This window comes from Anolis sagrei, chromosome 3 (genome assembly GCF_037176765.1).
Source record: "Anolis sagrei isolate rAnoSag1 chromosome 3, rAnoSag1.mat, whole genome shotgun sequence".
Classification (NCBI taxonomy): Eukaryota; Metazoa; Chordata; class Lepidosauria; order Squamata; family Dactyloidae; genus Anolis; species Anolis sagrei.
In genome coordinates, this window is record NC_090023.1 from 207,094,457 (window position 1) to 207,119,195 (window position 24,739).

General features: G+C 38.0%; 1 protein-coding gene across 2 annotated transcripts; it reads left to right on the plus strand.

Annotated features, from left to right (window-relative positions):
• On the plus strand, window positions 1–23,837 carry DCLRE1A (DNA cross-link repair 1A). 2 transcript variants are annotated; one of them, XM_067465818.1, is made up of 11 exons: window positions 1–93; window positions 2,290–3,143; window positions 4,027–5,472; window positions 6,152–6,285; window positions 7,894–8,012; window positions 8,166–8,309; window positions 10,193–10,338; window positions 11,961–12,115; window positions 13,839–13,928; window positions 21,230–21,371; window positions 22,925–23,837. In XM_067465818.1, exons 2-11 carry the CDS (start codon window positions 2,681–2,683, stop codon window positions 23,089–23,091), a joined length of 3,006 nt encoding a protein of 1,001 aa, XP_067321919.1. In that variant the 5' UTR covers window positions 1–93; window positions 2,290–2,680; the 3' UTR covers window positions 23,092–23,837. The 2 variants fall into 2 exon arrangements, with proteins under 2 accessions (XP_067321919.1, XP_060624434.2); XM_060768451.2 differs by lacking the exon at window positions 13,839–13,928 and having other exon boundaries at window positions 1–127.
• The last annotated feature ends 902 nt before the right edge of the window (window positions 23,838–24,739 follow it).

Sequence of the window (24,739 nt, forward strand, 5' to 3'; positions counted from 1 at the left end):
TGCTGTTGGAGTGATACAAGGAAGCAGGAGGAGGAAGGGAGAGCTGCCAAGAGGAGGGAATGGAGACTTGAATTTGATGGCGGCGCTGAATGTGTGAGCGGGAATTGAAGTAGGGAGTGCTTAATAGGTAATGAATAGTGCATTTTCTCCCTGGTGTTGTCAGGCACAGATATGAGATTCTCGTCTCTTGAAGGGAGATGCCATTCATTTGGAAATCAAGAGTCCAAAGGGCAATATCTATTGAGATCCAGGCCTGTGGTTGGGTGGGGGGGGGGGGGGGGAGAGACAATTCAGATTTGTTTTCTTCCTGGAGTTCATGTTACTGCTAGCAGCTGTTTCCTATTCATTTGATAGATGGTAAGGTAGAATCATAGAGTTGGAAGAGACCTCATGGGCCATCCAGTCCAACCCCCTGCCAAGAAGCAGGAATATTGCATTCAAAGCACCCCTGACAGATGGCCATCCAGCCTCTGCTTAAAAGCTTCCAAAGAAGGAGACTCTGCCACACTCCAGGGCAGAGAGTTCCACTACTGAACGGCTCTCACAGTCAGGAAGTTCTTCCTAATGTTCAGATGGAATCTCATGAGTATGACTCTTATCCCTTCTTTTCGCTTTCCTCTTATTGTAAATACTAAGGAGGGACGCCTGTGGTCCTCCAGGTATTGCTTCACTTTAGTTCCCATGCGTTTTGATTAATCTGATGGGAGTTGTATTCCCATCACTCCTGGAATGCCCACCCTTTGTGTTTAAAAGCAGAGGTATGTGATTTGGGATTGATTTGCAAACCTTACACTATAAGAAACCTTTAGTATCCACTTGGTTTTGGTCTGGTATACGCAGGCCCTTTCTACACTGACCATTTCATGTGGCTTCAAACCAGCATTGAAGACAGTAGTTCATTGCACAGATGATTTTATTTCTTACCCGCCTCCCCTCATGGCACGACGCAGGTCATAATGGGGATTGTGGTCCTCCAGCCTATTTATTTATTTATTTATTTACAGCTTTTATATTCTGCCCTTCTCACTCCGCAGGGGACTCAGATTACAGTGTATACATATATGGCAAACATTCAATGCCAATTTTTGACATACAAACATATACAGACATACACAGAGGCTATTTAACTTTTTCTGGCCGCCAGGGGAGCTGTCTCTTTCATCGTCCATCTGCGACGCTGATGAAGCACTTCCGCATTCCCCACATGTTTCCCCGCTGGAAGTCTTCTTTATGGCCTCATAAATCAGTTAATTTAGCCTCCCCACACTTTAAGGTGGTACCTAATTTTCCTACTTGACAGATGCAACTGTCTTTCGAGCTGCAAAGGTCGACAACAGGCTACACACAATTGGTTGGAAACCCACTCCAACCCGGGCTGGCTTCGAACTCATGACCTTTTGATCAGAGTGATCTTAATGCAGCTGACACTCAGCCAGCTGCGCCACAATCCCGGTGCTAGATTTATTCACCAAATGCTTTCTTCAATAAGATGGAACCAGTTTGAGGCCTGGATTGTAATAACCCAAAGGACACAGCACTAGATGCACATTAAGGGCTTTCTTTGGCATGCTTTTGTGGGTGTTCGTGCTCTGGCTGCCACAAATTGAAGCTAACTTTAACTTTGAACTGTGTTAAATGGTCAGTGTAGATGAGGTAACACCGTGACCCCCCCCCCCCCCCAGTAGACATCTAAATCCATGGATTATCTTCTCTCGCTCCCGCCTGCATCGCAAGTGCGACTTGTGGGGATGAGAGAAAGGGCCTTCTCTCTGGTGGCCTCCCGGCTCTGGAATTCACTCCCCAGAGATATTAGGCAAGCCCCCACGCTGGCAATATTCAGGAGGAATCTGAAAACCTGGTTATTCCAATGTGCCTTCAGTGATTGGTTGTAAGATACTCCCTGACCAAATTTTGCACAAATGACCTCAGAAGCACTTTATTTTATGGTTCGTGCAATTAATTCCTTCTTCAATCCGGATCTCCCTCCCCAATAAATTCCATTGCCCAATCTCCCAGTGTTTTAAAGTTTTAAACTTTTTTCCTTAAATTTGGCCCTGCCCCGTATAATTCTGTGTGTTTAATGTCTGATTTTATACTGCTGTCTCGCTTATTATATTGGTTTTGCATTTTTTGTTTTTATTTTTTTAGTTCTGTTATGCTTTTGTGTTATACTGTGTTATGCTTTTGTGTATTATTGTGTTTATTGTACTAATTTATATATTAAATCAACTTATACGTAAGTATATCAGTAGAAATTAATTTTGCTCTTTTTATTGCTCTATATTTCAGGAGCACTAAGGAAAGTGAAGCAATCAGTGGAAGAGTTCTGACATGATCTAACCAAATTTCCTATAAAGTTTAATTATAAATACCTACAAATAGTAGGTAGAAGCTGTAGTTTTTCTACTTTGTTTACTTTGTTTTTTGTTTTTTTGGTGTAATTCATTGAACTAAAAAGTTCAAACTTTTCAAACCATTTGAACTACTAAAGCTATATTATTTTTTATAATATTTAAATAATATTCAAGATATATAGCCAAATCTGATTTTTCCAATGGCATGCAGAAGTTTTAGTCATGCACATTTGGAAATAAAAACAAATGCAGAGGTGGAAACAGATGAGCATATATGAAAATATCAAATTGCTACCATATTTGTTTAAGTGCATTGTTGGATTGCAATGTCTAAAGATGGCCTGTTGGAGGAAGACATTTGGGAGTACAAATCTATTAGAAAGATAACTTCAGTAAGTGATGATTTGGAATCCATCTCTCAAAATGTACAAAAATCAAATGATGGAAAAGATAAGTCACAAAGAGGTGGCAATGGGAGAGCCTCCAAAGAGAGAGATACCTCCAGGAAGATGAAGCAGGGACAAAGGAAGAGACATAGTAAAACAACCTTAAAACCTGAGCAGCAGTGTAGTGTTTCCAATGATGACTCCATTCCACAGTCACAAGAAGGTGTGCCATCAGCTTCTGCAAAACCAAAGAAAAGCTGCAAGAAACAAAGCCCATCAAAACCGCGGCCAGTTTATGAAGGGCACTGCCCAAATTGTCAGATGCCTTTCTCCTTGTTGTTGATCCAGACACCTCAATGGCATGTTACAGAATGTTTGGATGGCTCAAACACAGCTGAGAAAGGTATGATTATAGTGGGGGTAAAGGTGTCTTTTAACTACAGCTTGTCCTATGCCTTTGTAGGCTTGACTATTCAGAGTTTTGATTAACATGTTTTCTCTAGGAATCTCTAGATCCACTAGTATAACTATGGATTGTACTACCTTGCACTTAAGAGTAATATAGCTGTGGGAAACCTAGAAGGCAAAGATTTCTCTGCCACTTATTTCTACAGTTTGTCAAAAGATGATTCCTCTACTAATTTTTTGTGTCTCACTGTTGACCAAATACATGGCCTGTGGCCAGAAAGAGAGCGATAACAGAATCAACTTTCCCAAATTCTGTTTAAACAGATTTTATTTCAGCATTCAAAAATGCAAAATTGAAAACCAGAATCACAACTGAAGATAATATTGATTAATAAAATAAACAATCATTACAATTTAGAACAACAAAAAAATTATTCAGCTACAGATTAGCTTTAAATAAAAGCTGTAAACAACATTCCAAATATTATGACTTGGTTGTACAATTCTGCCTGTAGCTCAAAAGCTGAAGTGCCATCCTAGAGAAGTCTGTGAAGGGTATATTTGTAGTTACCTTACTAAGTGGAAAGATTTCCTGGTATTGGTGACATTTTGTTGGAAGTTTACAGTTAAGCATTATTTTTATACCCCATCTGGTGATTAAGTGTATAATGACCTGGTTATTATAATAATAGATACATGGATAAGGGTCAATTCATTTGACATTAACTTCATTCTGCATTAAAGGATTTTACCTTTCACTGGACAATTTGCTATTGCTTATCCATTGGATAGTTTAGAATTGAATCCAAGGCTGTATTTTGTTTTCTACAGATACACGCTTTCACAACTACTTATACTTTTTTTCCTTTTCCCTTCAGAGTGCCCTGATGGTTTTCTGTGCACTTCAACCATTCCTTCTCATTACAAGCGGTACAGCCATTTACTTCTTGCACAAAGCAGAGCTGGGGAATATATCCCTGAATTCTTGTCAAATAGTATAGAAAATAATTCCTTTGTTTGTGGTACTGTTCCATCCAATATTTGCAATGCCTTTGATTCTGGGGTAGATCTGAATGATTCCCAGAATGTGGGAAAACCTCCAAAGCAGAACTCATTACTCGCAAACACTACGAATATAAACAACAAAAGAACTTCCTCTTTAGACAATAATGAAGAATCTAAAGAAAAAACACAGTGTACCGATGATACAAAACAAGTTGGATTCTTTAGCTTGTTTTCTCAGGAAAATTGTGAGGATTTAAAGAATCAACATGGTTCTGATCAAGTAAATATACTTACCTCAGATGCCGACTCCATTGAGTGTGACATTTCTTACTCTCCATTGAATACTGATGAGGAAGAGGCTATGCTGACAGAAGCAGAGGAAGCAGAAGAGGCACATCATTTTACAAAAAGACAATTTGACATAAGAGACATAGAGAAGAAGAATGAAGGAGGTGGAAGTTCTGTGTTTAATGCCTCACCTCTAAAGGCACTTAATTATGACAGCATTGAAAGAATACAAGCTTCCACAAAAAACAATGACTCCTCTAAGACACTCAATATTCTTAAGAACATAGGTACAAAGCCTCTCTCCCAAGGTAATATAGTTAATAGAGTTTACAGTTCAACAAATGGTGACGGTTTAAAACTTCCCAACGAAGACCACAATATTCCTGTTGAGGGTAAGAGAACTAGGGAGCACTTTGAGAGCCTTAAATTGGATTGTGCCTTGAATGCAGGTGGACGTAGTTGGAGTGACTGTAATGGCTCTAATTGGGCCAATGAAGATTCAGCTGTTAAGCACACATTATTGACTTCAGAAGATAGTGCTATGTCTTTTCATTTGGGCCAAAAGCAAGTCAGACGTTGCTTGGATAGAACTGTTACTGGCACTGACAGAACCAGCTTGGATTCTAACAGCATAGCTATGTCTGTTTCTCCTAGTCCAGCCTCTAAAATATTGCCACATGTCTCTGTTGCAAACATTCAAGTCAGATGCCATCCTGCAAAGGAACTAAAACAAATGGACATTGGTGTTTTCTTTGGACTAGAACCCGTAGCAAAAATGGAGGGCAAGGAAAAGAAAAGCCTTGGTGAGAATGTGCAATCTCAGAGTCCACCAGCTGCCACAGGGACACGACCTCAGACTCGAAAGAGGAAAGCTAAGGGTTCAGTGGAAGATTCAGATGGGATTCCTGAAAGTTCAGGCAAGAATGCAACACCTAGTAGACAGAGAAGGTGGAGGAAGAAATTTAAAGAATCGTGTCCCGATGAAGAAGAGACAAGAAAAAAACAATGTCCCTTTTATAAGAAGATTCCAGGTAGCAAGAGTTTCTTAATTTTGTTATCTTTCCATTGTGTAGATGTGGTTTTCTCTTAAATGGAAAAAAAGCCATTTGGTTCATGTTAGGTGAAATGTGTTTTGGAAATCCCTGTCTTTCTCACCAATTCTTTCACTTCCATTTTAAGCTCCTTGTCTCTTGTTTTAATTAGCTGCAAGTGAGACCTTTTAATTAGATAAATAGAAATGTTTTAGATTTATTTTCTGGAATGGAAGAATATGGTAAAAATATACTAAAAAATCAAATGCTTCTAAAGTTTCCTGAGATTTCTTAAAGCCACAGTCCTATAAGTAAACACCACTGAACTTGAAATTGTTTCTGAATATACATTCTTAGGACTTCTTTATAGCAATCTTACTTCATTTAGATTTCTGGTGTTTTGTGTGGGAACAGCAAAGAAAAGTAGTATTTATGAGAACATGTAAGGAATTAATATAGATTGGAAAATGTGGGTAGAAAGGCATCTACAAATAATATTTCTCCTGTTAAATTTACAGAATTATCTGTTATTTTAGTTCCCTCTAATTGTTAAAACTATATTGATTAAATCTGTTGTTTTCATTTTCAGACCTCAACTAATTGTTGCTAATGTGTTGTTGTTTTAAGCCTTGGGAGCTATGGTTCTTATTTGCTGACTGGCTTTTCTTTTCTTTTTTAGGAACAGGTTTTGTAGTTGATGCATTTCAGTATGGAGAAATTGAAGGATGCAAAGGATATTTCCTTACACATTTCCATTCTGATCATTATGGTGGTCTAACTAAAAGATTTACATTCCCAGTATATTGTAATAAGGTATGTTTATTGGAGGATACACTGAACAGCTAAGACTTAGGTTGTCTGTTTATGATACTGATATGCAGCTGGAAGATCTGCTTCTGAAGCTGAAATGGCAAATATTTTTGTTCTGAGATCTACAGTGTTGGGTTCTGGCAAATAATACCTGCAACTGGTGAAATCTTAAAACTTAGCTTCACGTATTTTTTATTTTATTTGTAAAGCTGCTATTCTCCATCCCATCCTAACATACATTGAACATCCATTTGCCATTATTCCCTACCTACTGAATTCCTCCCCCCAGGTCACAGATGTGCTGATTAGATGCTTTCCAGTAAGATGCTAAATAATTTTGTAATGTTCCTGTTCACTAATTTACCCTCTCTGGAAATAAATGAAAACAAAAAAGGCTAGAAAAGAAAAAGGGAAGATGAACAGTTCACATAGAGTTCTAAAAAATGAAATTATTTTCCTTCTGTGGGTTGCTGTTAGTTTTCTGGGCTGTGTGGCTATGTTCCAGAATCATTCTCTCCTGACATTTTGCCCACATCTATGGCAGGCATCCTCAGAGGTTGTGAGGTATGTTGGAAACTAAACAAGGGAGGTTTCTATATCTGTGGAAGCTCCAGGGTGGGAGAAAGAACTCCTGTCTGTTGGAGACAGGTGTGAATGTTGCAATTAATCACATTGATTAGCATTGCAAATCTTTGCAGCTTCAAGACCTGCTTGACTCCTGCCTGGGGGGATCCTTTGTTGGAAGGTGTTAGCTGGCCCTGATGGTTTCATGTCTGGAAGTCCTGATTTTAGAGCTTTTTAATACTGGTAGCCAGATTTTGTTTCTTTTCATGGTTTCCTCCTTTTTATTGAAATTGCCCACATGCTTCTGGATTTCAGTGGCTTCTCTGTGAGGTCTGACATGGTGGTTGTTAGAGTAGTCCAGCATTTCTGTGTTCTCAAATAATATGCTGTGTCCAGGTTGGTTCATCAAGTACTCTGCTTTGGCTGACTTCTCTGGTTGAGTTAGTCTGCAGTGCCTTTCATGTTCCTTGATTTGTGTTTGAGCGAATTTTCCTTCCACCTTTATTTTAAAATCTATTTACTTGCAAGCTGTGAGACCTAAGAAGTCTTTCACTCATTGATTTCCATGAATCAATAGTATATGTATGTTATAGTACTTTCCTGGATCAAGGTCTTGTTTTTCACTGTGCTTCAAAAGACTTTAGCCCATCTTTCTCTGCAGATTGCTCTTTATTTCCCAGAGCATGTTGAAGATCCATAGCTATTAGCAATATAGTGTGAGGTATTAAAGCTTGAGAACAGAGCTCTGTTGCTATTAGGTGCATCCCGTTAGCCATTTCTTCCGTTGCTTTACCTGCAAGTTTTGGGGGTTTTTTTTAGTCCTGGAAGCCTCATCTAGAAAGAGAGTCCCTGGTGACTTCCCTTGATAGTTCGTAATCCTATAAGCGACATATACCCAGTTTTGGAGAAGCAGTACCTTTCATATTGAGCTTATTGAGAAACTACTATTGGTCCTCTATAAAATGGGGAGTTAGACTTGTCTTGTTTAAAATGCACAAATTGTTGTTGTGTGTCTTCAATTTGTTTCTGTTTTATTTATTTTTTTAGATAACTGGAAATTTGGTGAAGACCAAACTTCGAGTGCTAGAAAAATACATCCATATTCTGCCAATGAATACAGAATGCATAATAGATGGTATCAAAGTGGTGTTACTTGATGCTAATCAGTATGTATCTTTAACAGCTGTAATTTAATGAATAATAATTGCAATTATGTAGTTAATTAAAATGCCTGTTGCAAAAACCCTCCCTATTATTTGTGTTTGAAGTCCTGTGAATTCCAAACCAAATTTCCATTTCCCTTTTTTCTTCTTTCACAGCTGTCCTGGTGCTGCAATGATTCTTTTTGCCTTTCCAAATGGCACTGCTATGTTACATACAGGAGACTTCAGGGCACATCCTTCCATGGAGCGCTGTCCTTTTCTGATTGGCCGGAAAATTAATACTCTTTACTTAGATACAACGTAAGTTATATTCCCTTGTAGAATATAAGTTATATTCCCTGTAGAACCATCCTTTGGTGTTGAAAGTTTAACTATGCCTAAAATCAAAACTCTTTAATACTCATGGGTTTGTACAGTGATGATGATATTTTACTTTACAAATTTTATCCTTATAATTTTACCATTATTGAAGTTATTAAAAAGCAGGAAAAATATGCTCAAGAAAAGAGTCTCATATTGAATTAATAAAAGGGTAAAATAGTAAAGTAATAAAAAGTAGAAAAAATAGCCAACCCCTCCCCCAATAATAATAAATGTTTCTTTAATGAAATGAAGTATTATAATATAATAAAATAAAAATAATAAAAATTGTAAAATAGTCTGATTTATAAAATTATAAAATTATCTAGATAGCTAAACATTCTCTTTGGATTTTCTTTGTGAAATACAAAAATCTGTGTAAGCATCAGTTAGAGCTAGGGCCCTTCCACACAGCCCTATAACCCAGAATACCAAGGCAGAACATCCCACAATATCTGCTTTGAACTGGATTAACTGAGTCCACACTGCTATATATTCTAGTTCAAAGCAGATGATGTGGGAATTTAATCAGCTGTGTGGAAGGGCCCCAAATTTCAAAGTCAAGGTATATTCCAGGTAAAGATTTATGGAGCAATGTGTCCAGTCATTGAGGGGGTAATTTCAGTAACTGACAGCTTTTTGTGTCAATCAGCTTCTTCAGCGAGAGGTCAGTTGTCAAACTTAAGACTCTGTTTTCCTTCTTGTTTCTTGCACCTTCTTCTTAATCCTCACTTTTAGTATAAGTCCTTCTCAGCATAAGGATCATTCTCACAACTATGAACCAAATCATTTGAGACTGAAGCCACCATGGGCCTCGGAACGCCAGCAGGAACAGGAACTTATAACAAGCCACTTTGTAGTAGAATAATAGTAGTAGCATGATGCTTAGTTTTTTTTTCCCCTGAACTTTTATGGTTTAATGTATATGCTTATTGTTTTTACATGTTTGTTCATATGACATTGAATTGTTGCCACTTAGTAAGTCGCTCTAAGTCCCCTTCAGGGTGAGAAGGGTGGGGTATAGATATAGTATATAAATAAATAAATAAATCAATGTTAGGATAAATATTGCCTTAGCTTCGAGAATCCTTAGAATGCTGAAACAGGTCAGCTTGTCTTTTTCACCCCTTTTCTTTTTCTTTTCTTCCGTGTTGATTAATAGAATGTTGCTGGTTAGGTTCAAAACTCCCCCTGAGATAAGAGTGACTTATCAGTAACTTTTCAGTCTGTTGTCAGCATTTCTCTCTTCCATATTTTCCGGTGTATAAGACTGGGCGTATAAGACAACCCCCAACTTTTCCAGTTAAAATGTAGAGTTTGGGATATACTTGCCATATAAGACTACCCCTCTTCCAACGCACACCAAATAAAAATTTAAAAACCATCAGATTTCATTTCAATATGGTAATTTTCCTATTACTGTACTTCCTTCTCTGCCTCTCAGATCTCACACATGTGTGCCTGCACCGCTTCACTGCAGTCCTCAGGAGCGAGATCTAAGAGGCAGAGAAGGAGGTATGATAATAGGATGCAAGGGCAGGCCAGACAGGGGAAAGAGGTGTGTTTTTCTGGGCACAGCGCCACTCTTTTTTCCATACCCCACCTGGACACCAGCAGATATTGTGAACTGCAGTTCCCAGCCTTCTTTATTATTGGTTAGGCTGGTTAAGACTGCTGGGAGTTGAAGTTCAACAACATCTGGAAGGCCTTATGATTCCCACCCCCTTCTTTACAGGCATCTCTGATTGTCCATGGGACAAAGCAAAGTCTCTCTTTTTAATTTCATTCAAACCTTTAGTCTGTTTTCTATTTCTGTTCCTTAGGTACTGCAGTCCTGAATATACTTTTCCTTCCCAGCAAGAAATGATCCAGTTTGCTGCCAATACTGCCTTTGAGATAGTGACCTTAAACCCTCGAACATTAGTTGTTTGCGGTACCTATTCTATTGGAAAAGAAAAGGTCTTCCTAGGTATGTAAGATCTCAAACATTATGGTGACTCACATTTCCATGTTTATAAAGTAATGACATTCAAAACAATCTATTCTGTAAGATTTTTCTTTTATTAAAAAATACTTCAAACAGAGCATTTTAATCTACTTGGTGTTGAGTGCAGAGACAAAAAAGTCGATGGCTTGCATGATTTGCTGAATTTTTGCTCCAGTTTAAAAACTCTCCAGTGATATTAATAGCCTTGTAAATGTAATGCATTTTTAAAAGTTTAAGGCGTAGTGTCTTGGTATGTGCATTAAGTTTCCAAATGCAAAATAAATTATAAATGATTTTATAATTTATTAAAAATACACATCAATACTCCCCGAAAATTATTTTCTGTAATGAAATGACTCTTGCATCATTTCTTGAAACCTTTCCAGAGCTGCATCTAAATCACTGCACTTTAAAATCTCCCAGTTCTGTTAACACTATATATATATATATATATATATATATATATATATATATATATATATAAAATTTAATAGGATTATATAGTTTTCAATACTTGTTTCTCTCATAATAAATTACTTGGATATCACTGTGTTGTAGTGTAATCAGAAAATGAATGCTCTTTCCCTTTTAATAAATAAATAAATAAATAAATCTTTATTTACAGCCCGCTCCATCTCCCTAAAAGGGACTTTTAACTGATTACAAACATGAAATAAAACATATTAGGCTTGTGGATTTCATCTGAACCTCGATCTACTGATAGACCCCTGTATACGTTTTTGCGTGTCTCCCAAAAACGGATGGGTAGCTGGATAGCTGTTTTCGACCCATAGCCAATAACTGCAACTAGATTCGGGTCATTGGCGGCAATGGGGAACTTATGAAAAAGTTGCTTGGGAGCAAGGAGAGAAAGGCCTAATACCCCATTAGGAACCTACCTCCTACCTCACTCTGAAGGGAAGAGCACATCAGGGGAGCAGAGCAGCCTTAAATAGCCTATAGCTCCGCCCCTGTCAACTGATAACCACCTTAACAGTCAGTCAGCTGTCCCAAGCAATGGAGTTGTGTGGTGCTGGTGAGCAAGGCAGTACATTATGATATGACCAGCAGACCATCTATTACAATGTAGTCTGTATCCTGCCACATGCACAGTGGAGGACCTTCTTATAGAGGCACTACAAGTGGTCAGCTACTGTCAAAAGAGATTTAGTATAATGTCAAGTTTAAAACTTTGTGTTTTTAAATACCTTACAACTGTACCCTCAATTCATTTCTGACACAATAAATAAATATGAGCACCCTTCTGCCAGCGAGCAGTGGTTTGAATAGCTGAAGCAAGTCTCTGAGTTATATGCACAACTCTTAGTCATACCATTACTCACTGATGCCTGTTTATGTCATTCTATAGTGTCCTTGCCAGAGTCACAAAATTATGTCTCTTAGGATGGCTAAAAGTCCTTTGAGGTCAATTCCAAAGGCATTTACAATTGTGATAATAGTACCACAGACGTAAATACTTAACAGTTGTGTAGTCATAAGTCTAACCCTATAGCATAACTGCCTAACATCATGTCAGCTGAATTTTTTAAATTTTATGTGTTTATTTCTCTTTTCATGATACTATTCCCCCATTAATTTTGCAGCAATAGCTAATGTTCTAGGCTCAAAGGTGAGCATGTCCCAAGAGAAATATAAAACACTACAGTGCTTGGAATCAGCAGAAATAAATTCCCTCATCACCCTGGACTGGAATAATACCTTACTTCACCTTCTGCCTATGATGCAAATTAATTTTAAGGTGAGTTTAAAAACTGTCACTTGTATTTACTGACTAATCTTAGAATGTGAGGAGAAACTCTCAGGGGTTCTCCATTTTATTTCTAGTATCGTAATTTGTTACTGTATAATTAGTAACCTTTCCAGTACAAGGAAAAATTAAAAATTAATGACCAACAGTATAATTTATAGAATGTAAAAGCTCTCTCTTTAAAGCATTTTCATGGAACAAGACAAGATGGTAGTTGTTCAAAGACTCCTGGGTATTTGGAAAAAAGGTTCTTTAGAATATTAGTTCATATTATCACTTCTGTTAACTACTGAGATTTTGCAATTCTTCTTCTCTTTCTTGTTCCTTTCTGATAATTTCAAAGTTTAAGAAGAAGAAGAAAAAACCCATGACATGTACTGAGAGGAGGAAGGTGGCCCCTTATACAAAAAGTCTGTAAATTATTTTAAAATATGTAATTAATAATTTTCTGAACAGACTGTGACTGGTAGACTTTCAGCTGATCCCTTCTAACAGTGCTCTTGATTATGAATATGTATTGAATACTGCTTTTTTCTCCACTGTGAGGGAACAAGCTTTATGTTGGGCCTTTCTCCTTGAGTGATCCTAGTAGGCAAAATTTTATTTAATGTCAGTCATTCTTTCGACCCTAATTGGGAGAACCAATTAGAGATGTACTCAGAGAGCAGACTGATCTACTCTTGTAGAGGGATCAGATCCTGGTATTGTTCAAAGATCAAACCAATCTACCATCACTGGGGGGACTGGATCCTCCTGTTGTTTGGGCAGTGGCGGCAGCAGACATGTATGCCTGGTTGTGAGAATTTCGAAGCCACCTAATATCGCAAATAGTCTGGAAAGTGCCATAAAATATGATGCAAAAACAAACACAGAGTTGGTGGACAGCTTTCAAAGGTTGCAGACCCTCTACTGCACAGGCCAGAAAGTGGCAATCTTCACAATCCTCCCACAATTCTCATGATGGGAGAGGGGAACATGACGAAGGAGCTTCTACTGTAGTTTCTCTCACGCATACAATTAAAAGGAAAAAAAATGTTACCCTGGTAGACATGAGACTTCTGTCTCTCCAGAGATCTCAAAGAGAATGGAGAATAATCGATAGATAAAGGAGATTATTTTCCCACATGTTTTTGGGCATTGGAGGCAGAGTATTTTCTGACATTGTGGGAGGAGTTGGGAAGTATATTTAGTTTCAAATGCAATTTTAATTGTGCAAGTATTTTTATTGTATCTTAACCATGTTTTAACTTATATCTATGACACAATATTTTACAGTTTTTCATTTTTGTATTTGCCATTTAAAAATTTATTGGGTTGTGTCATGTAATTATGAGCCGCCTTGAATCCCTATAGGAAGAAAAGTGGGATGGAAATAAAGTAAATAAATAATAAATTCTTAAGAAGGTAGGGTTAGCTTCTGTTTGAACTTTTTTATTTATTTACTGCACTTGTAGACTGCCGTTCTCAGCCCTAGGGCTGAATAGGTCCCATAAATCAGGGCTAAGCAGGAGCAATTTGCTGTGCCTTTACATAGAGAGGTGACAAAGGTTAAGCAGTGTTTTCATCTTGAGATGGCTAAAGCATTTCCATCTAATTCTAGATGTTTCTATACATTAACTTCTGGCATTATAAAAAACTTGAAACTTCTCCTTATTGATGTCACTGTGACTGCATTTGCCATTTGCATTGGTTTTGGACTTTCTTTTTCCTATAGATGGTGACGACAGTTCTTAACATTTGGAGGAGAAAAGATTGGAGGCTGTTTTGTGTAGGCCTCATGAATCTATTGCTCATACCATCAAAGGTGCTTCGGTAACCTCCTTGTTTGTCTGAGCTGTGATTAGATGGGCCAAGGATAATCTTCTGCTAGTCTCTAGGGAGGGGGCTAAGCTCAGAAAGGCTTCTATTTTTATGCCAGATGTTAGCCTTGATTGTATTCAGTTTGCTTCTACAGTCATGGCTGATGTGGCCAGGCACCAATTTTGGATAAAAATTGGAACAACAAAATAAAATCAAAATGTAATTTGGCTACTTGTTAATTTATTTAGTGAAGCTTTGGAAGATGTATTGGTGGAAACCAAAGGTGAAAATAAAGTTTTGCCTTTTTTTTACCCCTCCCCACCAAATAAACCTTTCTTGATGTGGAGCCCTTTTGTTTTTACAGATCTCAGTTCAGGCAGAGGGGCCCTTTCCAAGACATAGTCTAGAAAGCAAAGGACTTCAGGTTCCATAGGGAGGTACTGCTTCCTCCAGCCAGCAAAGTATATGGTCCAATTAGTTGTTCTGACTTGGTCACTCTCAGTAGAGGCATATCTCCAGCACTCTGCTTATTACTGGGAACAAACATCTCCAGATGTTTGTGTGTGCAGGGCTTGAGGGAGGAATACACTATAGATTTCATCAGGAGCCCATAGATTTTTCTCTCTTGAGAGATGTTATCAGAAGCAACAGGTGATGACTATAGGAAGCCAAATATAGAAGTCCTTCCAAGCTCCTTTATCCTGAGAAACCCTTGATATAATTTTGGGAACCATTGCATTAAGATTATTATATCTACAGGTCCACAGATGTCTATATTATTTTCTGTCATGATCTCTCATGGAACCCTTAGTGACCTATTGCAGAATCCTAGAGATCCAGTGAAACCTGATTGAGTAACTCTGAAATATAGTGATAGATTGATATTGAACTGAGCCATCAACATTATTCTTGCATGGTAGGATTCTCAGGTGTAAATGGAATGTGATATTATACTACTGTAGTAGGCCCTTGAAAAGCCTCTCATTGCTTTTAACATACTGGCCATCTCCCATTGCCATTGTTAGGTTAATTAGTTGGATTGAAGTTGGTGCAAACTTTTTAGTGAAGCATGAAGCATTGTGAAGATAGGTGGATAGGTTATACATCTACCATAGACAGAAACCTTATCAAACCTGTGAAACTCAGTGTTCTTCCTTCTGCATCAGCATGCTTGAAAAGGAACTTAGAAAGTGATAAATTGCTCCTACCTCTGAACACCGAGGCTTCATTTAGCAATCATAAGTGATAATCAGTGAGAAATGTGTCCTATGAGTCATTAACTGCTGGTTTCTGTGGATGCACACTGAATTGATATTACAGTTTTATCTATTTTAGTACTGGGTAAAATACCACTTCCAAAATCGCTGAAAAATGAAACTCACTGGCATCAGCTGACTGAATATTATACTTCTTTTTACACATTTATTACACATTCATTTTTAAGACTTAGTTTTTAATACTGTCAATGAGAAGCAGATGTTCAATTTTGCAGCAATCCTGTGCAAAGTACTGGCATTTTGCTTTGAAAACATTGGAATATAAAACTGGAAACTAAATATAGCATTAAATGGCCATTGAACTGAGCTACCAACATTTTGCTCTTTTCTAACTCAGAAGAGTTTGCCATTATGACAAAGGAATGGCTTCACTTTATAATGCCAATCACCTTTTCACTGATATGGAACTATCATTCCTATATTGTGACTTTGGTCACAGGGTGGGAGCTTGAGGCCTCATGTCTTTTCATGCTTTGCTGTAATACTTTATTGCTTCTATCTTTTGTTTAGCATTTTTAGCATCTTAATGTGTTGGGGGAGTAGAGATATTTTTCCTGCATAAGAGTTTTAAGTGCCGTTGTTTGCTGGAGCTTTATCTGTTTGTCTGGGACAGACATGTAAGTGTTGCCCTGTATTTGCCAGGGTTTTTTTTATTGCTGCCTCTAAGCTTGTTGACTGCGCTGTAGTAGAGGTGACCATGACCCATGAGATTAGTCTATTGTGTGAAGCAGATTTTATGGCAACAGAAATGGCTTGTGTCAAAATTTGCACAACTGTTTCAAATGTTATTCTGTTGAATTTAACACAAAAAGTATAATGCCAAACACAACCTCCACTCTATCTAATGCCAACCGACAGTGCTAGCTGGCTGCAGATCTCTATAATTTCTGACATAAATTTTCCCCACTTCTGCTTGGGAAATGTTAGGGATTGAATGTGGCATCCCTTACATTAAAGATGGAAAAGTAAGGCAGAACAGTGGCCACTTTCCAGGGAGATGTTGACAAGCTGGAATGTGTCCAGAGGAGACTAAAATGATCAAGGGTCTGGAGAGCAAGCCCTATGAGGAGTGGCTTGAAGAGCTGGGCATGTTTAGCTTTCAGAAGAGAAGGCTGAAAGGAGACATGGTTGCCATGTATAAATATGTGAGGGTAAGTCATAGGGAGGAGGGAGCAAACTTATTTTCTGCTGCCCTGGATACTAGGACGCTGAACAATGGCTTCAAACTACAGGAAAGAAGAGTCCACCTGAACATGAGAAAGAACTCCCTGACTGTGAGAACAGAAAACAAGTTCATTCTTTCTTCTACATGACATCTCTTCAGATACTTACAGATAGCTATCATATTACCTCTCAGTCCTCTCTTCTCCAATCTAAACACATTGAGTTCTCCATAGTTTAAAAGGCTTGGTTTACAGAGCTTTGATCATCATGGTTTTTTTCCTCTGGACGTATTCCAAATTGTTAATAACGTTCTTGAACCATGTTGTTCAGAACTACATCATAATGTTGGTTTTTAAGTGTGCTGTTTTATAGAAATAAAATGCCACATATTGCTTGTTTCTTTACAAAATAAATTACATTCATTTAAATTAGTTCTTCTGTAAATATTAGCTTGACAAAATTAATCACAAAATGAAATACCTTCATTTTGATGTGTCATTGAAGAGTAAACAAGGTTGATTCACAAATGAGGCTGTGCTTTGAGTAAGGAGACACCTTGTGTTTAAAAGAACTGCAGCAGCAAGCCTTTGAAAGTCAACAAGATGTATTTTTCATGGCAGGGAAGATGAAGTACTTATAGAATGAAAAGAGCTAGCTCTTTATATCTGTATTCATGGGGATCGGGCTGAGAAACAACCAAACTTGATTGTGTATTCAAAGAGTTGTAGTGTTGTCCCTTCTCTTTCAGATATAATGCAATTGGGTCCTTTCTTTTGTATTGATCTTCACGATCATTGCAACCACTGGGGGCACCACCATAAGTAGCAGCAGCCCCTGAAAGTAGATTTCATTTCCTTGGACTTTGTTTTCCTGAAAATTGGACAAGTGAGAGAGACAGCTTCCTTGCCCCCAGAGCCTGCTGCCTTCTTCAGACCAGTCAGCAGACACAGTGGTGTTTTCTTTTTGTAAGGAGACAGGGACCTGCTTTAGTGAAAGGAAGTGCTAGTTGAAGAATGAAAAATGATGGTCCCTTTAAGTCCAGTGGTTTTCAACCTTTCTAATGCCGTGACCCCTAAATATAGTTCCTCATGTTGTGATGACCCCCCAACCATAAAAATATTTTCATTGCTATGTTATAATGGTAATATTGCTACTGTGATGAAATGTAATGTAAATATCTGATACGCAGTATATGTTTTCATTGTTACACATTTAACATAGTTACAGCCTAGTGATTAATCATGAAAACAATATGCTTGGAGGAGTATGGACAAACAGAGTACCTTTAACCGATTCAGCTCTGACTTCCAAAGACCACTGAGACCCCCCACAAATTACAGACCTGGACCAAACTTGGCATATAGACCTCCCATGACCAACAGAAAATACTGGAGAGGTTTGGGGAAAATAGACCCAGACATTTGGGAGTTGCAGTTGCACCTGCAATCCAAGAACATTCTGAAATGCAACAACAATGGAATTGAACCAAACTTGGCATCTGGAACTCCCATGATCAAGTTGGCACCTAGCTGGTAGGCAGCTAGACCATGCGCCAGCAGCCCTGCAGCAAGACCCATCCCAGATCCGGCAGGGAGCCCGGGAGGCAGCGAGAGCCAGGCAACGTAGGCCCTGCAGCAGGACGCAGGCCTGGTGCAGAGCCTCTCACTCGGCTCACACCTCCACTGAGCCTGGCAGGGGGCGAGAGCTGGGCAATGTAGGCCCTGCGGCAGGGCCCAGGCCTAGTGAGGAGTCTCTTGCCTGGGGAGGTCGGGGGGAGGGGCCAAAAGAGACGATGGTGTGACCCCTCTCAACTGGCTGATCGACCTCTTGAGAACCACTGCCTTAAACCCATGGCAGATGTAAATACTCATTTTCCTATTATCACATAAAATAACTGGTGTAATGATAACTTTTTGTTGCAGCTGCCTGTCTCCAAGATTTCTTCTTCTTCTGATTAGGGGTGAAAGCTTAGAGAGAAATTTGTCTTATTTGTCACTAGCTAGTGTGGTATACTGGTTTGAGTGTGGGGTTAGGACTCCTAGCATCTACACTCAGAAATGCACTGAGTGATCTTTGCCAAGGCACATACTTGTAGCCTAAGAGTAAAGAATGACAATTCTCTGAAAATATTTTACCAAGAAAACCCTCAGATAGGGTCACCATAAGTCAGAGTAGAAAAAGCATATCAGAACAAAGATAGCAATAACATTGTCCCAAAGACGTTTTGCGGTAAACTGCACTGAATGTATACTAACGTTGGCTATAGTTTTTCATACTCTTGAGGACTCACAGGTTCTGATAGTTGTAAATAAGGGTTGGGGGATGTGCTTTCTTTATGCTTGATTCACATATAGCACATGTGCTCCACCTCTGAGCTACAGTATTTCACAGTGTAATGAGGGATGAACAGTATCCTGAATTTTGCACAATAAATTTAGCGTCTCTGACCTCATCTGTGAATTACATCACCAAATTGCTAATAAATAATATAGCCACTGTTATTTCAAGTATTGAGATATTAAACACTTAGAATTATTATGTGTGAACATTATTGTCTATGTGATAATTTTTAGAACACTAGGGTGAATGCTAAATAAGATAACAGCCCAACCAAAAAAATTATTGGTATCTTGGTTTTAGGACTGTTCCTGACGTTCTTTGGGATGCTGATTTTTTTAAAAAATTGCATTGGATAAACTTCATTGGCTCTAGTTTCTTAGATATGGCTATTATTTTCTGTGGGTGAGCAGATGAAGACTGGTATGTGGCATATTTTCTGTATCTCAAAAACTAGAGCTGATAGGGGAGAACTGGTGCCATTTTTTTGAGTTAGCAGGTTAAATATATCCAGAAATTGAAATGCCAAAACATGTGTTGGCCAGTGAATCGCTATTTTTCTCTTTGTGAAAGAAATGGATGCTTGGGTTTTCTATATTGTAGAAAATGTAAATGTTTATGTCAATGTAGATTGTTTCTTTCTTTATTTATTGTATTTATTGTATGTATACGCTGCCCTTCTCACCCGAAAGTAGACTCAGAGCAGCCTTACAATAGACAACAATTCAATTCCTTATCAAACAGACATAATAAAATAAAAATATACATTAAAAACATAAAATTAAAAAGCAATATAAACATTAAAATCCATTAATTAAAACCATTCAATCTAAAATCATAGTCAAGCCATTCCAGTTGTTATTCCACATATTCCATCATCACTTATTTCACTGTACTACTGGCTAAAGGCTTCATCCCAGAGCCATTTTTTAAAACTTTTTTCCTGAAGGTCAGGAGGGAAGGGGCTGACCTGATTTAGCTGAAGAGGGGGTTCTATAGCCGAGGGGTCACCACTGAGAAGGCCCTGTTCCTTTTCCCCACCAACTGCATCTGTGAAGGAGGTGGGACCAAGAGCAGGGCCTCCCCAGTCCACCTTCTGAAAATATAACATGTAATTTAATCAAGAACTAGATAACTGATTCAATGTAACTTACCTTTCAGTCTTAAGGACTGGTGTCTCATAATGCAGCCCTCTCTGTGTTTACTTAGAAGCATGTTTGGTCTTGTGGAGTTTAGCAGGATTCCCAGGCATCCTTAGTCACTTGAACAATATTATGCAAAATCATGTGCCTAATGAAGGGCTCCATTGATGTGAATGAGATGTTACGCTGATAGACAGGAGCATACAGTAAAAGCGAATTGTGCTTTCAAGCACCACGAACAGACCTGTGTAATTGCTTGTGAGAGGTTATGAGTGGTTGCAATTTCTGCAACTAAAAAGCCTACATTTTCCTTTTCCCCATTTATTCTTTTCATAGATGTTTCTGACTTAGGGGCTGGTCGATATGTCTGGTAGAAAAACTAATGGTTTTTCTTTTTCTTTTCTCTGCTTTATATTTACAGCATCTAATGCTGGTTCTCTTACGAAGCACTAGTTAGCTAACCTGTCTGTACAGGGATTTTTTTTCTGCATTAGCTTTTTGATACCAAGGCTCTTGCTTGGGATTCGTGACAAGTGTTGTTACCTCTGTAATTTGTGGGGGGTGGGGGAGGATAGACTGAAAGGAAGAGATTTACATCTCATCAGTACATACTGTATGTATGCATTTTAAACGTCATAAAAGTAGAGCAGAGCATCCCTTATCTGGTCAATTGAAATCCAAAATGGTATAAAATTAGTTTCAGGCTATCTATAAAAGGTGTGTATATGAAGCTTAAATGAATTTAATGTTTAGACATGGGCCCAATCTCCAGTATATCTTCTTACGTACATATATGATGATACAAGTATTCCAACATCTAAGCAAATCCAAAATACTTTACCCCCAAGGATTTTGGATAAGAAAAACTCAGCCTGTACTAAGATAAATAGACTTTTTAGTAATTGGGTTCTCAGTAATGGCACTCCCATATAGCTGTTTCCTACATTTGTATCTTTCAAGCACCTGATTAAAACATCTACAGTATTTGTGCAGGCTTTTGAGGAATATGTGGCCAATTAATTTGTCTTTGACCAGTGCTGTATTGACTGTTTTATGGTGTGCTTTAGTAAATGCAAGTCATGCATTAGTTTAGATATTTGAAATTTTAGATACGTACTTTTAATTTTGTCAGTAAATATTCCACAAATTATAGAATAATCAAAAGTAATAAAAACAATATTGGCGACACTAATATATATATTGAAAGCAGAGCCACACTGAAGATGCATAAATCTACAACTACCATTTTGCCTCTGAAAAGCTTTGAGCATCTGTAAGCATGTCCATAAAACGTGCCTGTCATTTTTATAGAGAACCTCCTGGAAGTTTTTCACAAAGCATATGTTTCCTATTGTTAATAACCAGTTGTTATTTTTCATCAACAGGGTTTGCAAAGCCACTTGAGTAAGTTTTCTGCGAAATTTGATCAAATTCTGGCTTTTAAACCCACTGGATGGACTTATTCAGATCAGTGCTACTCTTTGAGTGATATCCAACCTCAGACAAGAGGAAAGATCACCATCTATGGTAACAACATTTCCAAAAAGTTGAATATATTACATGCTCTTCTAATTGTTTTTCATGCAATAGATTGATAGCTCGTAGCCATTTCTACTCATGCTGGTGAACAGCGAGGCAATCTTTATGATTCCTGCTGTTTTACCAAACTGCTATATGCCAGCAAGCGTAACTTTAGTATTTTCCAATTGTTTTCAAATATATTTCACAGCATCTTAAAATGACAACAGATTGGTTAGGCATATAGCTAAGAAGGACTAGATTCATAAAGGTTTTGTGTTTAATTTTGCTGGAATGATTGATGAAATCTGTTACATTTCCTGGGCTGCGCATAACCATATGATGTTCATCACAGTTACATTTCTCATAAGCCAACAGTGGATGTGACTCTTAATGAGACATGCCACATTATTACAGGATGTCTGTGCCCTACACCAGTGGAGAAATTATACTGTTTAGCCAATATTGCACCACCTGATATCCACTGGGAAGTAGCAGCCAACAATGAAAGAACCAAGGCAGTGACATCTCCGGCCCATCCCATTTGTATATCAGCCGGAACAGCAATGGCTGAAATCAAGAAATAGTTTTCTAAGATCTACAGAGGTACTCGCAGGAACACCTCAATGAGTGAGAGTTCAAAAGTGGCAGGCTAAAACCCGGAACCTCAAGCCATGGCTGATACCAGATGAGAGACTTCCCTTGGGCATGGAGAAGACTGGGCGACTTGAAAAATGCTAAACAGACTGCACTCTGGTGCCATGAGATGCAGAGCCAACCTTAAGAAATGGAGACACAAAGTGGAGTCCATGATATGTAAGTGGCGAGAAGAGCAAACCACAGACCATCTATTACAATTCAATCAGAGCCCTGCTACAGGCACAATGGAGGACCTTCTTATAGCAACACCAGAGGCACTCCAAGTGGTCAGCTACTGACTGAAGGACATTTAGTATAATGGCAAGTTTTTTAAATACCCTCGGTTCTCTTCAGCAATGATAAATAAATAGATAACATACAAGTCTAGGACTGCAGTTTGCCCACTCCTGTTCTAGTGTTACACCGAAAACAGATTTTGAAACACTCAAGATCCAATGTTATGCAAGCATTCAATAAATCTACACTTTTGCATATATACATGGTGGTTTTACAATGGAAAATCTAGTTGATTCAGGGACTATACTTTAATCAGGATACCCAATAGGATTGGGCCCAGTTGCAGTAGTTGCACTTGTGGAACTCTGTTCACACAATCATGAAATGAGTATGCCTGTTGCTCAAGGGCCAGAAAATTCAACCTATGTATGTATGATTGACAATAACTTCTTTTCCAAGCTGATCAACTCCTGTGATGCAGTTTCTTATCAAATAGAATTTTACCAAGTATAAATGATAAGTTATGGGAAAGATGAATGCTAGATACTTCTCTTTTGCTAGGTCAAATTGAAGATAACATTACTTTGTAATTAAAATAGTTGCTCCATAGCCTCTTATAGAGCACATTGTGCTAGATTTCAATTAAACATGTTAACTAAATTTCTTCTTAAATGTTTCATTTCTAGGGATTCCTTACAGTGAGCACAGCAGCTTCGTTGAAATGAAACGATTTGTCCAATGGTTGAAACCACAGAAAATTATTCCTACTGTAAATGTGGGTAACTGGAAAACCAGAAATGAAATGGAAAAGCATTTCAGAGATTGGAGAATGGATGCTTCTGGGTGGAACTAGGGATTGAGTGAAATTTGTGCCATGCTTTACATTCCATTTCAGTTTTTCATTCTTATTCTTTGACCTTGAATCATGGAGTCACTGTACTATGATAGGAGCCTCATGCTGATTAATAAAATAAATACTATTTATCAGGAAAATGATGAAATCTGTTGAGATACAGACTCATTAAATAACTTATAACTTTATTGATAAGGTAATGACTGTTGACAGTCCTGTCATATTGAAGTATGTATTTGGATGCTGGGGGACAAAGTAGTTTGACCATATCTTAATTCATGATTTCAAAGTACATATTTTGTAGTGCTTCCAGAGTTTAGGATGCAGAATCCAAAGTTTAGAAGTTCTCTTCTAAGAGGGGGGCAGTTTTCTGTTAAACAAGAGCTGGGAAGATTGGCCAAAAAAATCAGCTGTTTTCAATAATGTTAATGTTTACATCACCTCATACTCTGGAGATGTCCCACAATACTTAGTACAGATCTGGAACAATCTATAAATTGGCAGCATGAATCTATGGAATATCAGTGTCTTTTTCAGACACAGAAAGCCTAAAAAACAAACTATTTAACTTATTTGCAAACTTTGTATTATAACTAAGGGCTCAAAAAGCCTGTGACTGTACTGTATACAAAATGCTGTATTAACTTCAAGTGGTATACACTAATAATAATATTTTATGTTATATATGTTTATAAAAGAAATATATTTTAAATAAACTATATAAATGCATTCCTATTTTATTGAAACTTTGTGTGAGCTGTCATTTTTAAAGCACTTTCTTTTGGTAAAACATCAACTGAAGGTTCCAAAATAATTTTTGAAATTTGCTTAGTTAAAGGATAGTGTGGTTATGTTTACAGTGTGAACATTGAACATAAGGTTACATCTGTGCTAAAGAAAAGCTTTGTTGACCAGATAGGTCTTCAAGCTTATGTTCTCATCTAGCTTCCTTTCAAGTTAGTGGCCTCCATGACAACAGACTATATTTTAATCACGCAAGTTGGCACCTTGTGGAGATGTTCTGTGCCTATAAACCGGTGGTTCCCAACTTTTTTTTTTTTGATCAGGGACTACTTTGACATTTTTGTTGTTAGCAGGAACCACAAGGTTCAAGAATAATAAACTGTGCTGTTGAAGGCTTTCATGGCTGGAACTCACTGGGTTGCTGTGAGTTTTCTGGACTGTATGGCCCTGTTCCAGAAGCATTCTCTCCTGACATTTCACCCACATTTATGGCAAGCATCCTCAGAGGTTGTGAGATCTGTTGGAAACTAGGCAAGTGAGGCTTATATATCTATGGAATGTTCAGGGTGGGAGAAAAAAACTTGTCTGTTAGAGGCAAGTGTTTATGTTGCAGTTGGCCACCTTGTTTAGCATTGAATTCCCAGGCTTCAAAGCCTGGCTGCTTCCTGCCTGGGGGAATCCTTTGTTGGGAGGTGTTTGCTGGCCTTGATTGTTTCATGTCTGGAATTCCCTGGTTTTTTGAGTATTGCTCTTTACTTACTATCCTGTACTTAGAGTTTTTTTAATACTGGTAGCCAGCTTTTGTTCATTTTCATTTTTTCCTTCTTGCTGTTAAAATTGTCCACATCCTTGTGAATTTCAATGGCTTCCCTGTGTAGTCTCCACCCAACAAAAGATTCCCCCA